This window comes from Desarmillaria tabescens, assembly GCF_030435595.1.
Source record: "Desarmillaria tabescens strain CCBAS 213 chromosome Unknown EV420scaffold_39, whole genome shotgun sequence".
Taxonomy (NCBI): Eukaryota; Fungi; Basidiomycota; class Agaricomycetes; order Agaricales; family Physalacriaceae; genus Desarmillaria; species Desarmillaria tabescens.
The window spans coordinates 163,364-180,882 of NW_026848338.1; the positions used below are offsets into that span (position 1 = coordinate 163,364).

Sequence of the window (17,519 nt, forward strand, 5' to 3'; positions counted from 1 at the left end):
GGATTATTACATAAGTAGATGTCACGATGGTCACGGTTGCTTTTGTAACGCTTTCCTAGGACACGTCTATTCATCTACCACCATGGTGAGAGCTTTCCTTCCTTACTCGCAGCCGCGTCGTTAATGCATCCCAGCCACCCACAACAGTAACGGACCCGGTTCCAATAGAGACGGCCCATGAGGACATGATTGTGGGTGTCGACCGCGAAATGCTGAAAGAATTAACGGCTCAATGTTCACCGCGAATAGCACGATGCCCAGTTGGACTACTACGGCAAACGTCTAGCTACATGCTCCTCGGATCGCATGGTCAAAGTTTTCGATGTTGTCAATGGCGAGGCTCAACGAACGGGGCATACACTGAGAGGGTGTGTACGGTTACAGCTTTAGGGTATAAGTGGCTGATGGAGACTTTGTAGACACACCGGACCCGTTTGGCAAGTCGCGTGGGCTCACCCAAAGTTTGGCAGCGTTCTGGCGTCGTGTTCGTATGACGGAAAGGTGTTCGTGTGGAAGGAACAACCAGGACAGGCTGCTGGCGGTTGGACGAAAATCGCAGAGCATACTCTGCACACTGCATCTGGTACGTTATTTCTTGACTACTTCAGATTCTTGTTTCACATTTGCTCTTAGTAAACTCGGTTTCTTGGGCACCTCATGAGCTTGGAGCGATCCTGGCCTGTGCCTCGTCTGACGGAACGATATCTGTCCTGGCATTCAAAAGTACGGTCATTCACCAAGAAAACAGAATTCCATGCTCATTATCACTGTAGACGACGGTATATGTGATGCTGACAGATTCGATAGCCATGCCATTGGCTGTAACGCCGTTTCCTGGGCCCCAGCCGCTCAGCCTGGTTCTCTCATCACTCCTCAACCACAATCAATGCCCGGTCAACCAAGCGCGCACCTCCACCAGTCCGTCAAACGCTTCGCCAGCGCCGGCTGCGATAACCTCGTCAAAATCTGGGGATATCGCGAAGATAGCAAGACCTGGGTTGAGGAGGAAACCCTCGAGGGACACACCGATTGGGTCCGGGACGTTGCATGGGCACCAAATATCGGTCTTCCCAGGAGCTACATTGCTTCCGCCTCTCAGGATAGGACAGTGCTGATATGGACGAAGGATTCGCCAACAGCGCCTTGGGTAAAGACTGCCCTTGACCCTTCGACCTCGACGACCACGCCCACGGCTCCAGCTGGGAAGTTCCCTGACGTTGTTTGGCGCGTGTCGTGGAGTTTGGCAGGAAACCTCTTGGCTGTGAGCTGTGGTGATGGTAAGGTCACACTTTGGAAGGAGAACTTGAAGGGCGTCTGGGAGTGTGTTAGTGATATGAACAGTTAGACTTGGGATTGTAATTTCATTATTTTATTTCTTTTCTGTTCCATTGGGTCTTTTTCTGGTCAACGCGTTCTTCGTGCCCCTCATCCCCTCATTCAGCTGTGTTCATCGCGTAAGTATGCGTATTAGAATCTATATCATTACATAAATTATACATAGTCGAACTGATGTCGGAACCGAAAAACAAACGACCGGACCGGGTCTCATACATTCTCTGCTTTCGCTTCTGGTTCGAGAACCTTTTTCGTCAAGCAATCATTGCCAGAATTGCTCTCTTCATCCGGGAGCACCACGCTCCGTGTAACACTGATGCCACCAATAGTACTCATCTGGGTACGAGCACCATGTCCAAAGTGAAGCGAGGACAAACGGCTTTCTTTCCAGGTGTCGTTCGGACGAGCGTGCCCTGCGGCGACGCGTCCGACAAGAAGAGTAGGTGCGATACCCTACGCACCCAGTTCATTAGTTTGTTTCCCAAGTGAATCAGAAAGACTCGACTTACTTTGATAGAAGCAGTGATGATATCGGCATAGGCGCTGCGCAGGTCGTCACGCGCGATAAAGGAGATATAAATGATGAGAGCAACAGAGTACAACGCGGCTGACTCCACAATCACTTCAACGACGCCCCGATAGGTTCGCAAGCCTGCTTTAACTCCTCCCACCATCAGAATCCGGAAGACGATGAGCAAAGTGCACATCAGAGTAGTGGCCAGGACGAGAGACAGGTACATCGTCGTCCATTCGTTGCTACCGTACTTGGACAGCTCGTCTCCATTCAGGACATCGTGAAGGAGGTGGTACACCTGGACCGCTTTGATTACTGAGAACTCGAAACGTCAGTGGTGCTGTCGACATTGCAGGTATATTAGGCGTACCGGTCTCAGTGATGAGGAGTAAGATGGGGATGAATACTATAAACCAGCGTCCACCCCAGATGACCCAGCAGCGCCAAATCTGTGCAGAAGTAATTATAGGCCTGGTTTCCTTGGAAACGATATGATTCCTCGTACCATAGCCCCATCAGAAATGAAGACAGCAATGATGCCTACGACGCCCTCGATCGTCTGGACCACATTCCACTGACTATTAAAGCCTGTGAGCCCATCAAACACAGTCGATGCAGTTTGACCGTTATCGATGAAACCAAAGTGGACGAAGAACCACAGGGTTGAGAACGCGATAGTACTCAGGACATAGAGCAGGACGATAACTAGGACCATCAGAAGCCTAGACACGCCGCCTTGAGTTTTACTTGAAACTGTGCAGGGAATGATATGAGATAGTAGCCTAATGCTGAGGGAGATTTAACTAACAGATGTTCCAAAGGGTGACAGCGAAGACGCATGTATATATTCCTGTTTGCATGAACAAGTCAATCCGGAGAGAACCACAATCATATTTGCGAATGGTAGCGTACCATGCATGAGCGCATAAACTATTATCTCGTTGAAGTAACTGTCGAGAACTCCGAATACTATGATGGCATCTTCGCCAGTAAGGGGAGTACTGTCAGTCTCCGATGCCATTGTAAGGTGCTAAGGAGTATGAGCCTGGGACCTGTGGGGATTGCAGAGGGAGGAATTACTCCCAGCGCTCATATAGTCCATGCTTACACGTCCATCACCACAGAAAGCATCCGTATGCGAGGATTCCACTCCAAGGCAGTTCAATAATGCGGGAGAACCAGTGCTATTCCATCTTTCTGCGGTCGTCGCTCCATCAGGGGGAGAGCACTTGAAACAGAACAAGAATCCTGGGCTCGATGGGAAGATTGGGTATGGATGACTAGGCGAGCTTGCAAGCAAATTTTCTCGGGGCCGTTGCTGAAACACAAAGAACAATTAAGTAGAGCACCAAGGTCCAAGATCACTATGGAAAGGACGGATCTCTATCAGTGCCTGTTTATCATAGGCACAGACCAGAGGGCTGTGATGGATAGATTTTAAGATCATGATGGCTTGCCGTGTAATGATCATCAAGGGGGAGGAGTAGCTCCAAATAAGTATTCGGATACTCCTTGAGAGACCGGGACTCGAAGCACAGAGAAATACTGAGTTGGAAAGGACGATTCTTGCAGAGACCAGGATAGTTTGACAAGTTCCAAAGTAGATAGAATCACCATTTGCCAGATTGTCGTTGGCGGAGAAGGAAGACTCTGCCAATCCCGAACTTTCCCACGGCGTGACCTTGGCCAGAATTCGTTGTCTTTTGTCTTTTTCGTGAAAATTTCTGATACGCACCGTAGGATCGCGGTGGTACCTTTCTTTATTTGCAACCCTTGATCATCACACTGAGAAATAGTTTCAGCAGTCTACGTGCACACCAGCGCCGGAAATATGAGTGTAGAGGGAGATCTTTTCTTAAAACCGGGACGGAAAAGAAGATACATCTAGTCATTCTACGCGATTTCCTTGGTAGGGTTATACAGAGCAAGTGATATTAAATGAATGGCGAAACTGAATGGTGAACCGCCACTATCAGGTCTCATACACTCTCCAACTTCGCTTCTGGTGTATGTCCTGCAATCCTGTCAGAGGAGGAATCATTTCCAGGATTTGTTTCCGCATCAGGAAACATTACGCTCTGCATGGCACCGCCTGTCGTAGAATTCATAGTACTCATCTGGGTCCGGCGAGGATTTCCAAAGTGAAGCGACGACAAACGGCTCTCCTTCCAAGTGTCATTCGGACGAGCATGTCCAGCGGCGACACGTCCCACAAGGAGAGTGGGTGCAATACCCTACATGTCGGGTTCATCAGTCCGCTCTCAACACAAAGGAGAGAACTCACCTTAATCGATGCAGTGATGACATCGATATAGCTATTTGCTAGCGTGTTACGTGAAATGAAAGCGATGTAGATAATCAGTGCGATGGAGTACAGCGCGGCCGACTCCACAACGACCTCCACGACTCCACGGTATGTCCGAAGGCCTGCTTTGATTCCTCCTACCGACAAGATGCGGTACACTATGAGCAGAGTGCACATCAAAGTAGTGGCGAGGATGAGGGACAGGTATAGCGTCGTCCAGTCAATCCTGCTCCCAAACTCAGAAAGCTCGTCGTTTTCTATGACATCATGGAGGTTGTGATAGACTTGAAGGGATTTTACGACTATAATTCACGGAGGTCAGTGGCGTTGCCAAGTCTGACAATGGTTTCGTACTTGTCTCGGTGATTAGACATAGGCTGGGGATGAGGACGATGAGCCAGCGGCCACCCCAAACAACGTAGCAACGCCAAATCTAGGAGGTGTTGTAAGCTTACTTTCTTGGAGAATGAGGGATTCAGAATGGACTTACCATAGCTCCATCAGCGATGATGGTCCCAATGATACCCGTGACGCCGACGCCTATCTGAACAGCAGTCCACTGACTATTGAAGCCAGTCAGCCCAGTGAAGACAGACAGAGCATCTTGACCATTGTCGATGAAGCCGAATCGGACGAAGAACCAAAGAAACGCAAAAGCAATCGTGCTCAAGATGTACAGGAGGACAATGGCAAAGACCATGAGAACTCTAGAGGCTCCGCTCTTGGCTGTTTTGCTGGAAACTAAAAGGGACTGTTAAACAGCGTTGCTCTGATGCAAGGATAAGTAAACGAACAGATATTCCACAACGTTATGGCTAAAATGCAGGTATATATTCCTATTGTACACGAAGTCAGATTTAGATGAACACGGGAGATTTTGGGACTCACCATGCATGAGTGCATAAACGACTATTTCGTTGAAGTAAACATCAAGGACTCCAAAAACGATTGCCGCATCTTCACCAGTAAGGCCTGAGGTTGAACTTGAATTGCTCGCTGATGACATCGAATACAAGTAGTAGAAGACTCGGACAAGCAGAGGATGCAGAAAGGCTCATATAGCTTCATATACCACCATCGCTTCATCCCGCTAACAGCCGTGAGCTACCTAGAAAAGCATCCGAGCCATCATGATTCATGAGCGCAAGCCTTAAAATTTTTGAAACATAGGCACAGGTCATGAGCGGGGTGATTGTGGATCAACGGGATAAAATTTAACGGCACCCTGTGCACAAATTTGAAAGGGAGATACCAACCCAAGCCTGAAGATCAGGCGAGCATCGGACTCCAAGATGACGCCGGTCGATGATTGGAGGATGTAGATTTTCTACTGATCCACCATGCTGATCATCATCGTGATACGCAAACACTGCATGAGCGTTATTTTAGTAACAAAATTGTACCTCGATTCATCGACGATAAGGAAAGGTTGGTCAAAGCGTCGAAATCCTTCGAAGCTAATTGATCGATAAGGTCCGCACGCGCGATAGCAAGGCTCAACATATACACCGTTTTGTTGCTAGCTATTGCTATCTGTCTCCAATCAGGAACCTTTGACGGACCGAACACTCAAGAGCTGGTTCAATACAAACTACCTTCAAATACAAATGCGACCTGCAGGAATTGAAGGCACGAACATGCAAAAAACGAGCACCCTGTCTCTTGCTGAATGTTCTTTTTTGCCTTGGATAGAATGTATCCTTCAACCGGTGAGGTACGCATGAAACCCACACATCGGTGGACATTCATAGACACGAATAAGGCTCTCTGTCGGTCGTCAAAAAGGCTTAGAAGGGTAAATAAGACGCATAGCGTACCTATCCGCGATCGTGATCAGAAATTTCGCCCCGCCCAAAACCATGACTCGTACCCCCCACACCCACCACCACAAGCGTCTCCACTACCGAAACTGATATTTGACACCCCGATTATTCCTGCGATCTCTTCCACGTCGTACAAACATGTTCGGTCGTCGATGACATTGCTGCAGGATATTCAATATAACAACCCCGAAAGCTTTAATGGACGAGATGTACGACGTTCCATAGTCGGTGGCTTTCGACAATGTCCTGAAACATCCTGGAGTAGTCCCAATCATGAGATCTGATAAGAGACACCGCTCGCCAGGTTGGTATTGATGGGGGAGGCTCTCATGTGGCCCTCCAATTCAAACTATACTCGTCAGAATCGTGTCCAAAGTGACTTCGTTAGTGATACATTGATGTTTTAGTTGTGCGCATACCAGAGTATAAGCTTGAAGGGGTAGATGAAAACAGATCTAGAAACCTTAAGTGAACCTAAATAGGGGAATTCACACTGATCCGGCTGTGAACTGGCCGGCAATTCACACAAAAAGTGTGACTTCGCGTGACACACTGGGAATCCTAGTCTAACTCTCACCCCCTTCGCGCCGCAGGCAAGATTTTGGGTTTCGTCTGCTGTTTCCACTGTTCTGCCGCTCTGGTAACGCTACTGCATGGCTGGCTTCTCCGAGGAGAACCTCGACCCGGTCCTCATGGCAATGTCCCGGCCATCAAGCTCGACGACTAATGCAGCAACTGGGTCCGAGAATATGGCCACCCCTGGTACCTGTGAGCTCATCGTTTGGTTGTTTCCCCATCCAACGCTGAGCGCTGACGTGTCATCCTCTCCCTTTACCCAGCACCACCGGATGACAGTGCACATCTGCCATCATCAATTGGACCTGTGAGGACACGACGTCGAGGTTCAAAAGAAGGAGACTTGTGAGTATTTCAGGTACCAGAGAGGCTTGTGCAGTGCTCACCCTCAGCAACAGGGTTGTTACAAGGGCAAAACCTCTCTGTACGGTCCAGCAGCTGAAGGAAGAATGCAAATCTCGGGGGTTAAAGTGTACAGGTTTGAAAAAGGAGTTGATAGACCGGCTTGCGCAACACGGCTTTGCTTTGCTGAGGTGCGTAGGCTTTATATCCCCTAGTAGGGTTGCTTTTCTAACACTGCTGTTGTGCAGTAACATGCCCCAGTCATCACGACAAGTCTCTGGCCCATCGGCACCTACTATTTCACTCTGCACGACATTCACATCCCCACAAGTCCCCGCATTTCAAGAGGTCGATGACGATTCTGATCTGATTCAGGCTGCCAGATCTCTCGATTCAGACCAGGTGGTTAAGGATGCGGCAGAGCTGATGGAGTCTTTTGAAGAAGGGTTCGGTCTTAGGCATGGTCATGGAGATGAGTGCGATGAAGATGAAGCCGGTGACATAGAGATAGGCGAGGCTGAGACTAGTGAGGAATGTAGTGACAATGTAGCAAGAGTAAGAGCAACCAGTAGCATTGGCACCATGAGTTTTCAGCCCCCAGCAGCAGCCCAAGCCACAGGATGGGCTGATGAGTACATTCTGCAGACACGACGGAAAAGTGGGCGGGTTACTGAGCAGGCAGTCATCGCTCAGTGGAAGGCACGTATCTTGCTCATCATTTTTTTTTCAGAGGAAGAGAAGAATTAACGGAGAGTCCCTGTAGCAATGGATCCCCCAAGCCATCCATGATGGACTTGTACACGACGATATTGTTGATGCAAATTTAATTATTCATTACCTCAAATACGCTGCAATGCGACAACTTCTCATGAAGCGGGGAGCACCAAAACAGACTAACGAAAGACTCTCAGCGGTATGTGATCTATATCTGTCTGCTTGTGTGATCCTATGCTAATAGCCATTGTTCCAGTCTTCCCTCAAGAAGATCATGACAATGCTTGGTTGGGTTCGTGGTCGACAGGAGGACGACAACCCTGACTTGAAGCATAGTCATCCGGCTTCAAATTCTCGAACTGTTGAATTCTACAAGGCCGTAATGATCCAGGCACAACGACACCGTCTTCAGTAAGTGATTTGGCTTTTTCACACTTTCTAGAAAGCATTAATGACCTAACTACCTAGGACCGAAGATTTTGACATCGCAAAGAACACGATTCTAGACCAGGAGCTTCGGCCAGACCAGTTCAGCGAGATTACAGCTGCGATTTTTAGCCAGAATCAAGGTACGTTATCTTATTTTAAATATCCCCGAGAGTTTCTTCCTTACTTACTGTTCACTGTGAAGTCCCAACCATTATCAAGTCGCATTTTGCATGGACTTGGCAAGCAACAACCCTCAACCGTGGAGACGAGGTGATCAACCTGCCCATGTCATGTCTGCAGCCCTACCATGTCAACATCCCGGACTTCCGATTCTCAAACGGACAGGTATCTGGTCAAGGACATCAATTATTTGGGGTCCTGAGTCTTTTTTATCAAACAAAGGTCACAAAACCAGGGGTTAGTATCAATTCATTCACCTTTTTTCTCTTCTATTCTGACTATGTTTGATCCCAGAAAACGGTGCCCTCTTACAGCTTTGTTTTACCTAATAGAAATATCTTACGGTGTCCGATTGGTGCCCTCTCTATTCAATTACAGTACATGTTTGATCAAGAGCAGCTCTGTTCTAAGGTCAGTGGATGGGACTGGACAAGGCCGTCTACATTCCGCAGTGTCAGTTCATTATACTGAGCTCATTTATCATTTACTCACTGCAAAATAAATTTCATAGCAATTGTTGATGTTCAGGAAAACTGTCGAACAAATGCTTTACTGGAGATGCCTTCGGAAAGATGTACCAGAACTTTCTGGATCGAACATCGGTCACAACGAAGAAGAAAACGCATCTTGCACGCTGAACAATGCCCACAATCCTGGAAGATATGGGGTAAGTTTCTTTTGGGTCACTCGTCTCACTATTCTGTGCACTTACAATTACTTTCCAAAGTGTTCCTTCAGATCAGGTCGATGCGACAGGCAACTGGGCCGGTAATGAATGGTGAGAGACTTATACAGCAAAAATTCTGAAGCTTGTATGTAATCCATCTTCATCATTCACGCACGGTGTTTTGACCCGATCCATTTCCAGGCCGTTGTTGCTCTTGCAGGTTTTGCAGTTGGTGAGACCTACTCAGTTCCATGGGCTAGTGTAGATGTACCTGTAGAACTGCAGAAAAGGGTCTTTCCATTTGTTGAAGGGGCTTTAGTGAGCTTACAGGAGAGTGGGTGCCCAAATGAAGGAACATATAACTTTCTGCGGCTCCTTGTGGAACTGCAATCTTTCTTCTGGAGGGTAAGGCTGCTTTCTCTTTTTCCACTGTGGTTTCTGACGACCCTTGAATCAATTAATTTAGACAATGGCTGCAATCAGTCTGCAGTTTCCAAACTCAGGGCTTCTTCAACGCATCAAGATTATTCAAGATGCCAATGCAAAGGCCTTCTTCAGCAAGTGGCCCTCTGCAGTGAAAGCGCAAGAGGACTTAAGCCTCACTGATAGTGATATCAGTACCTTATTCCATGAGACGCCGACACGGCATGCAGTTTCAGCCATGTCACTTCGTCTTCGTGGTCTTGAAGATACTGCCCAGGCACAAACTCACCTGATGGAATGTTTGATTTCTCACATGGATCCTCTATCTCCGTCGAAGCAGCCTTCAGGAGGTAAGGGTGCCATCATCCGATTCCCATGTTCAGCAAGTGCCTCTGTGCAGCACCATGCTGAAGAAAGTACTGTTCCATTGAGAGGTGAGTTGCAGCTGTTGGATTTGAAAGCCCTAGCCCTGATTAATTTCCTTTTGCAGCTTTAGAAAATGATCAAGATGTTCACATGTCCTCGCCACCAAGCTCTCCAACCCTGTGTCCTTGTCAGCTCTTTGATTCAAATCTCCCATTTGGCAATCTCATTCCAGTATCACCATTTTGCAGCCCAACGAGATCAGCAAGCAATGAAGTAACAACTTTCCCTACACTCTCATCTTCTAGACCAACCGATATCTTTATACCGTACATACTTAACATCAATCAGAAGACTTACTATGTACTCCCTATTCTACCATTGCTACCAGACCAGCCCCAGTCTCGTTCATCTCATGATCTCATTATTCCTTCTCTCGCTGCATACTCCCCACAAGTCCTACCAACATTCAAAAAATCAGAGACAAATTGGCAGTCTGTATTTTCACGAGTAATGGATCCAGTAAAGCTGTGGGACTGTTATGTCCCCAGGAGTCTCGGAGATTACCCTGATGTGAAGAGTATCTGGCAATCTTGGAGTGAGGGAGCCATCATAGAGGACATCGGAAGACTGCCGCCAATACAGCTGATTGAAAATAAGTGGGGTAGCTTGAAGAATGGCACTATGGGAAAGGGGAGACTTCCATCATGGAGACCCCGTAATGATGCCAAGGTATGGTTCCATGCATGGCATACCAGTTTCTATTTGCACTAAGTAACAAATCACATCCATCTCTAGGCCTGAAAAATCTGGGGCAACTACTACTTCTTTGTAAAGTGCATCGAGACAATGCTTGCAGAGGGCCAAAGCTCAGATGATGTGATCCAGGTCCTTGAAGCATGTCGTCAGGAGCTGACAGGAAGCAAGACTGTCAATGCGCTTCACTCTGCTTTACAGATCAAGAAGAAGTAAAAATTTAATTGTACTGTTATGTTATTATTATACACTTTTATTCTATTTTATATCTTATTCTATCTTATCGACATGGAGGAGACCTACCTAACAAGTGAGCGAGATGAGAGAAAGAGAGAGAGAGTCCGAGATGGAGATGAGATGGCTTTGAAATCGGGAATGGCAAAGTCTGAGGTGGGAATGCAGACTTCACCAGCCAAAGAGCGATCGGCCTGCCAAAAGGTGTGAATAATTCTGTGAATTGGGGCCCCAAAAGTGTGAATCGGCCAGCGAAAAATTGTGAATTGGCTGTGACTTCGCCTGGGCCATGAGCCAAAAAGTGTGAATTGCCCCAGCCCAGGGCAAGGACTTCAGCCAGCAGGACCTGCCTAAACAGGGCACGTTCACAGTTCACAGCCACATTCAAGCTCCGATGATTCACGACAGTTCGCTAAAGAACCAGAATGCCAAGAGCCAAGAGACACCAGTTGGACAAGCACCAAATGTGAGTGATCTATATGCATACTGAAATAGATATTAAATAAATTGTGGGTGGAAAGAGAGCTTTCCCTCGAGGCAGGCCAAAAAAAAATGCTACACGAAATAGACACTTATCAAAAGGATGCCAGAGCCGAAAAAAAAAGATAAAGAACCAGATCATGTCTCATACATTCTCCGATTTAGCTTCAGACTGTTGCTCGAGAACCATTTTCATCGGAAAATCCTTGCTAGAACCCACTGTTTCTTCATCTGTGAACACTTCACTCCGTGTAGTACTGACACCACCTATAGTACTTATCTGGGCTTGAGTGGTGCGACCAAAGTGAAGCGAGGATAAACAAGTGTCTTTCAGATGGGCATGCCCAGCGGCGACATGTCCGACAAGAAGAGTGGAGGCAATGCCCTGTGGTGTCCGGTTTATTAGTTTTCCAAACGAAGCAGACAGACTCGGCCTACTTTAACACTGGCAGTAATGCTATCTGCATAGTTGTGGCGCAGTTCGTCACCTGCAATCAAGGAGATGTACATGATGAGGGCAACAGAGTACAGTGCGGCTGACTCCACAATAACTTCGATGACACCCCTGGTATGTTTGCAGGCCAGCTTTGATCCCTCCCATCAATAGAATATGGTATACGATGAGCAACGTACACATCAAAGTAGTGGTGAGGATGAGAGAGAGGTACACCATCATCCATTCAATGCTACTGTTAGATAACTCTTCGCCAGGTATAAGGAGATGGTAAATTTGGACTGATTTGACTGCTAAGGGATAAGATGTCACTGATGGTATCTGCAAAAATTGCAAGTTTATACATACCTGTCTCAGAGATAAGAAGTAAGATGGGAATGGATACAATAAACCAGTGGCCACCCCAAATAACCCAGCAGTGCGAAATCTGTTAGGAACTAAGTATAAGCCTGTTACGGTTTATTCTTTTCTTTTTCTCTTCCTTACATATTCATGCTTACTCTATGCTGCTGGTTCTGATCGGACGTTCTCACAGTACTATTTTTAGCCTACGTAACGTGTATTTAAGAAGAGCCTTAGCTGGCCTAAACCCCAGCTTCGGCTAAGGTTTAATCTACCTATCTCAAAGCTCCCCGTTTCGTGACTATCTAAGTTCGCGACTGGCTCTCTCCCATCTACTTTGACCCCTCTTGTATCGTTCACCGAAGTGCGAGTGACGATCTTGAGTTGATCTAAGTCGATAAGAGTTAGTGGCTAACATTTAGCCGAAGCTCGTTCTACGTTGCTCAGCGTCACTTCCGAGAAAGAGCGCTGCCCAACTCTCTTACGAATCAAAACCCCCGTCTGACCAGAGAAGTCACTGCCGTACGTTCGAAAGGACAACCTCGTGGTTGTTAGCGTATCGCAGGTGGACCAACGGAAGGACACCTTACAAAAATTCATCCGATACACCTCTTTGTCGCGATAGCCCTTTGGGTTACACCCTTCGACCTACTGCTTCAAGCCGCTGTTATCGCCTGGGTTTCACCCCACATTCTCAACGATCCCATCTTTCCAGTTCTAGTAACTGTACTCCTCATCCTCGCCCTCATCCGAGTCTGTATCGCCGCACCGCTTCTAGCAGGACTGCTAGTAGCACTTTACGGCGCATACGTCCCCCTCGTCTGAGGCACGATGAACCCTTTCAACCTATTCTTAAAGTTAGCTTCACTGTTAGCAGTAATACTGCTGGCATTGACTGACCCATCCTTCGATGACGAAATCCCGTTGATGACCGGCTCGAACTACGAGACCGACCTCAACCTGATTATCGCGACCCTCGCAGCCATAACAATCATTGCTCTGACCGTCGTATGGTCCATCCTCACCGTAGGCTCACCCAAAAAATAAGCCCACGAACGGATGCCCTTATCCGACGCCATTCCCGTAATCTCCGCGCTTTCTACCGTCTTTTTCTTGTTCATCTGCTTGTATTACCTCCGGCAGTGCTGCCGTCAACAAAGACGAGTACGAGCACAACTGCCGTTCCATTACATTCCGACAACACCGGCGTATCCGCCACCCGTGATCTTCATCCCCGAGGCCTCACAACAAACTCTACACGATGGCCGACCCATCACACCCAGAGGACCTGGAGGGTCCCTCTACGCATCGTCGCGATCCAACTCGGGATCCTCAGAGTCGAGCACCGACTCCTACAGAAGCGCTACCGAGTCAGACCACTCCCTCGACATCACCGATACCCGGGGGGTACTCCTCAACCGAGGAGACTCGCCCCTACCAGGCCTCTTCGACGTCTCTCCAGTCGAGGGCGAGTCAAGCGCCGACGGAGCCAGAAGACAAGGCACCAGGCCTCTGGTCATGGGCGAGGAAAGCCCTGACACCGAGTACGAAGGCGACGAGCTCACCGAGCTCGAAAGAATCAGACTCGAAGACCTCCTCAGCAACCTCTATCCGAACGAGGAGGAAGATGCAGCCTATACCGGAGATAACTGGAGCGGACGCTCCCAGAGAAACTGGGTACTCGCAGAGTGGGGAAGTGAGAGGACAGCAGCCGAGATTAACGACAGCTGGGAAAAAGCAAGGGACCGAAGGGTTGCGGCCGACATCGCCAGGGACCGAGCCCGCTATGAGGCGGCCCGGGGACGTCGTGACGACTTCTACGACGATCCCGGAGACCTTGGCCTCGGAGCCTCCACGGCTACCACCAGTACAACTAACCCACAGCCTGTTTCAGGCTCCGGGTCAACCGATCGAGGGGAGCCAGTCGCCTGGTACCCCCACACCAGTTGGGTCTACGCAGACCCAAGGGAAGAAACTACTGTGGCCCGAGACGCGCCCGAGTCAGAGCCCAGTCCAGACTCTGACAGGGCCGAGACCCCGCCGCTCACTCCCCCCGTCTCCACGCACGAGCCGACGGATGGGGAGCTTTGGGACGAATACCCCGAGTACGACACCGAGGAACTTGGAACAGTTACCGTTTCCGAGCGCCTCGCCGGAGTCTCCAATTGGGAGCCGTCAGTCCCAGCGAGAGCCTTCGCCGACCCGGTCCCTCTCTCCCAGCGTCCGTGGCCACTACTATACCACACGTACGTCGAGTCCCTCGGACTCCCTCGAGCTACCAGGGAATCCCCAGAAATCGAGGCCAGAATGGAGCGCGGAAGAGCGCATGATGCACGCATCCGCCGAGCCGAGGAGGATGCCCTCCAAGGACCCGATGGCTGGTGGGACTTACCCCTCGAATACGACGCCACCCAGTCCGAGATCGACAATCGAATACGAGCAGCCGCCGTCCGATATACCGGAGCGGCCCGAAGAGCGGGAACCGACCTGGAGGCAAGAAGAAGAGCCTGGGCCAGTTACGAAGCGGAGATCACCGACCCCGACTCCGACATCGTATGACAGAGGAGGAACCGCGAGCTCGACCGCCTCGCCCGAGAGAGGAAGGAGGCCAAGGATGCCGAGTCGGCCTCCAAACCAGGCCCTGGAACCAACGGTAATGGCGGCGGTCAAGCAGGTCCTTCTTCAGGGCCCCGTGCCTAGGCCCGGTATCTTCGAACTTTTACCTTGGCACGGATTGTACGAAATCATGATGGAAGACATGGAGAAAGACCCGCAGTGGCTATTCTCCGAGGCCAGTGAGGATTACCGTCACGCCAAGCGAATGGGCGACGTATACCTCATGAAAAATATCCTCGAGGTAGAAACTTGGCACAGGGCGGCCATTGTCTGGAATCTGGTGAACCCAGAAGCACCCCAACCGGGCTGTGAACCGTATAGGCGGCCTCAGCCCATGCCTCACCCGACGGACCCGTCGGGCTTTTTCCCCGAAGGATTCCTCGGGGGTGCAGGAGAAGACAATGACGACATGGACGACCCGGGCGCGGGACCATCTCATCCCGACAAAGGCAAGGGATCCACGGTCCCGCCTATGCCACCTATGCCGCCACATCCACCGCGATACCCAGACCCTGTGGGGTACCCCCCTCCGGGGGAAAATCGAAACTTGCGGTCGCTCTCGCGACCCCCTAAGCCGCCCTTGCCCCCTCACATTCCCTCGCCACCGGATCCAATCCCTCCGTGGCAGCTGGCGCCAGGAGGGGTGAACAACCCCTGGAATGACGTCAAACCCAAGCTGGTGACCCAGCCGGAGTACTTCACCGGGGTATCCTCGGACATCACGCGGTTCTTACACCACTGCGAAGTATACTTCGCGGTGTTCCCCATGTATTATACCGTCAACGATCAAGGGCACAATCCCTACCGAATTACGTTCGCACAGGGATACTTGCGGGGGGACGCGCAGCAGTGGTGGGTCGGCCAGTATTATCGGTACCGGGACTCGCGGGGGCATTGGAGGTTCCCCACCTGGGATGAATTCTCGCACGATCTCACGCAGGAATTCCGCGAAGTGGCAGAACTTACGATATGGAAGGCCGAGTGGAAGAAGATTCGCCAGTCGGATTTCAAGACCGCAGTAGAATTCTTCGCGAAGTTCGAAAGACTAGCCCACAAGTGCGAGGAGTTCAGAGATGAGAAGCAGATGTTCGAAGCGGTTGAAGCGGCCATCAGGCCCACAGTGCGAAATACGGTTATGCATGGGGACAACGAGCGCCCCACAACCTATGCACAATGGAAGGCGCGCGTCTTGAGAATAGACGCCAACTATCGATACGGAGTTGCCCAGGGGTTGGGCAGTAAGTCCTCCTCGAACCAAGGAGGTTCAGGTCGAGGCAATCAACAGAAGGGCAGCGGCCAAGGTTCGAGTGGCGACAAGAAGGACGCCACAGGAACGACATATGGCGGTGCCGGGCAGCCGATGGAGATCGACAAGTTGCGAAGCGACAAGCGATGCTTCAAGTGCGGCAATACCGGGTGGAGCCGGGACCATAAATGCCCAACGGATAAGTCCAAGTGGCTTCCCGTCAAACTCCCACAGCGCAAAAAGCCAAACGCCCAGTGCCTACGACAGCTACTCGCTGAGGCCGAGAAGGAGGAACTGGGGAAGGACACGAAGGTTGAGGAGGTCAAGGACGAGGAGAAGTCGTCAAAAGACCAGCCGGCATCAAAATAAGCGATTCGACGGCGTCGGCAAAGGACTTAGTTTCCACTGGTGCGCGCCCATGTACTTGTAGTAAGGCTCAATCTGTATGTGTAGGTACTCCCTATGATCAATATACCAACTTCTTCGCCGCTCTACCAGTAGAAGAAACTAAGGAAAACGAATCGCCAACCATCGACGGCGTAGGAGGGGATTCCCGCCACTCCGTGCAGTCTGCGCCCAGTATTGAACCCCTAGGGGCCGTCCGAGCTCAGGAACCCCCGGCTCACCGCACAGGGAAAGCCCCTCGAGGGCAGAGCCCCCTAGGTCAAGTCCCGACTGCACCCTTGACGAAGGGAGGTCACCCCGGAGTGGGAGAAAGGTCGACAACCCAGCCCGCTGGGCCTGCGTCCTCGTTTGTGGGGCCGTCTGTTCCAGCGGGAAGCATCGGAAAAGCAGCTGAGGCCGTGAACTCGGACGACCACCCTCACCTAGTAGCCCTTACATCGGCAAACAGTGAGGACCGTTCGAGGGAGCCAATATGTGTGCCCCCGTGAAGGGTTACTCGAAGTACCGCCGGGTCTAGGAAGAGCATAAGTAGCGGATCCGGAGTAGGGGTTACAACGTCGCGCACAAGCGCCCGTGGCCAGGGCCGAACACAGGGCAGTGAGCCCTCCCCTACCAATTCGACGGAAGGTGACCAAGTGCCGCTGAGGGGCCCTCTTCGGCCCGGTGACCAAATGCCGCCTCGAAGCAAGACCCATTTGGTTTCGTTGGAGGAGGTGGAGGACGAAGAAGCCCATTTACGGTCCGATATCCCGGTCGTAACCCCAAGGCGTGCGCCCGTTGCGACGGTATCCCCTTCTGCGGTTCCCCGTGACAAGAAGGTCATTCCAGATATGTACTACGAACCTCACGGGATCCTGTGGACCCATCGGGCATTACGCATTGCCCCTGGGGACGCGGCAGCCAGAGCGGTCCTCAACGGATGGGTGCACCCTCGTCGCCGAGAAGAGGTTACCGACCAACTATGTCACCAGTTGGAGGAACAAACCGAAACCGCCGCTCAGGCCAGGGAAAAATGGCAATGGATGGAGGATTTGCAGAAGCCGCCCATGTACATTAGAGGAAGGAAGGGGCGTAACGTGTCAATAAAAGTACAATTGGAAACCTTGGACACGAGAGAGATCCATGCCGTGAGCGCCCTAGTTGACAGCGGCGCTACTGGGAGCTCGATTGACCGGGCTTGGGCCCAGACTCATGACCTCAACCTGAAAAAGGCGGCCCGACCCGTTCCGGTGTATAACGCCGATGGCACCCGAAACAAAGGAGGGGACATCACGGAATATGCCGAAGTAAGGCTACGGATCGGAGATCACGTGGA

General features: G+C 50.5%; 6 protein-coding genes across 6 annotated transcripts; 3 read left to right on the forward strand and 3 right to left on the reverse strand.

Annotated features, from left to right (window-relative positions):
* Positions 1–82: 82 nt before the first annotated feature.
* Positions 83–1,345, forward strand: EV420DRAFT_1622172 (WD40-repeat-containing domain protein; the record flags this gene model as incomplete). Its single annotated transcript, XM_060475781.1, has 6 exons — positions 83–85; positions 135–191; positions 250–368; positions 420–583; positions 634–723; positions 774–1,345. 6 exons carry the CDS (start codon positions 83–85, stop codon positions 1,343–1,345), a joined length of 1,005 nt encoding a protein of 334 aa, XP_060326768.1.
* A 200-nt stretch (positions 1,346–1,545) lies between these two features.
* Positions 1,546–2,870, reverse strand: EV420DRAFT_1647082 (uncharacterized protein; the record flags this gene model as incomplete). Its single annotated transcript, XM_060478001.1, has 6 exons — positions 1,546–1,788; positions 1,845–2,164; positions 2,220–2,298; positions 2,355–2,602; positions 2,658–2,699; positions 2,762–2,870. 6 exons carry the CDS (start codon positions 2,868–2,870, stop codon positions 1,546–1,548), a joined length of 1,041 nt encoding a protein of 346 aa, XP_060326769.1.
* Positions 2,871–3,804: 934 nt separating this feature from the next.
* Positions 3,805–5,214, reverse strand: EV420DRAFT_789263 (uncharacterized protein). Its single transcript, XM_060483470.1, has 6 exons — positions 5,043–5,214; positions 4,949–4,990; positions 4,645–4,895; positions 4,509–4,587; positions 4,134–4,456; positions 3,805–4,083 (listed from the first exon to the last, which is right to left on the reverse strand). Exons 1-6 carry the CDS (start codon positions 5,158–5,160, stop codon positions 3,829–3,831), a joined length of 1,068 nt encoding a protein of 355 aa, XP_060326770.1. The 5' UTR covers positions 5,161–5,214; the 3' UTR covers positions 3,805–3,828.
* A 1,602-nt stretch (positions 5,215–6,816) lies between these two features.
* EV420DRAFT_1565645 (uncharacterized protein) lies at positions 6,817–8,408 on the forward strand (the record flags this gene model as incomplete). Its single annotated transcript, XM_060474039.1, has 7 exons — positions 6,817–6,898; positions 6,952–7,086; positions 7,144–7,594; positions 7,659–7,808; positions 7,866–8,020; positions 8,078–8,178; positions 8,241–8,408. Coding segments are annotated over exons 3-7 (978 nt in total), but the record flags the coding sequence as incomplete, so codon positions are not given.
* A 585-nt stretch (positions 8,409–8,993) lies between these two features.
* On the forward strand, positions 8,994–10,676 carry EV420DRAFT_789452 (uncharacterized protein). Its single transcript, XM_060483471.1, has 4 exons — positions 8,994–9,030; positions 9,087–9,290; positions 9,352–9,742; positions 9,799–10,676. The coding sequence occupies exons 3-4, from the start codon at positions 9,355–9,357 to the stop codon at positions 10,443–10,445; spliced, it is 1,035 nt and encodes a 344-aa protein (XP_060326772.1). The 5' UTR covers positions 8,994–9,030; positions 9,087–9,290; positions 9,352–9,354; the 3' UTR covers positions 10,446–10,676.
* Positions 10,677–11,286: 610 nt separating this feature from the next.
* EV420DRAFT_1647086 (uncharacterized protein) lies at positions 11,287–11,651 on the reverse strand (the record flags this gene model as incomplete). Its single annotated transcript, XM_060478002.1, has 2 exons — positions 11,287–11,526; positions 11,580–11,651. The coding sequence occupies 2 exons, from the start codon at positions 11,649–11,651 to the stop codon at positions 11,287–11,289; spliced, it is 312 nt and encodes a 103-aa protein (XP_060326773.1).
* Positions 11,652–17,519: the final 5,868 nt, after the last annotated feature.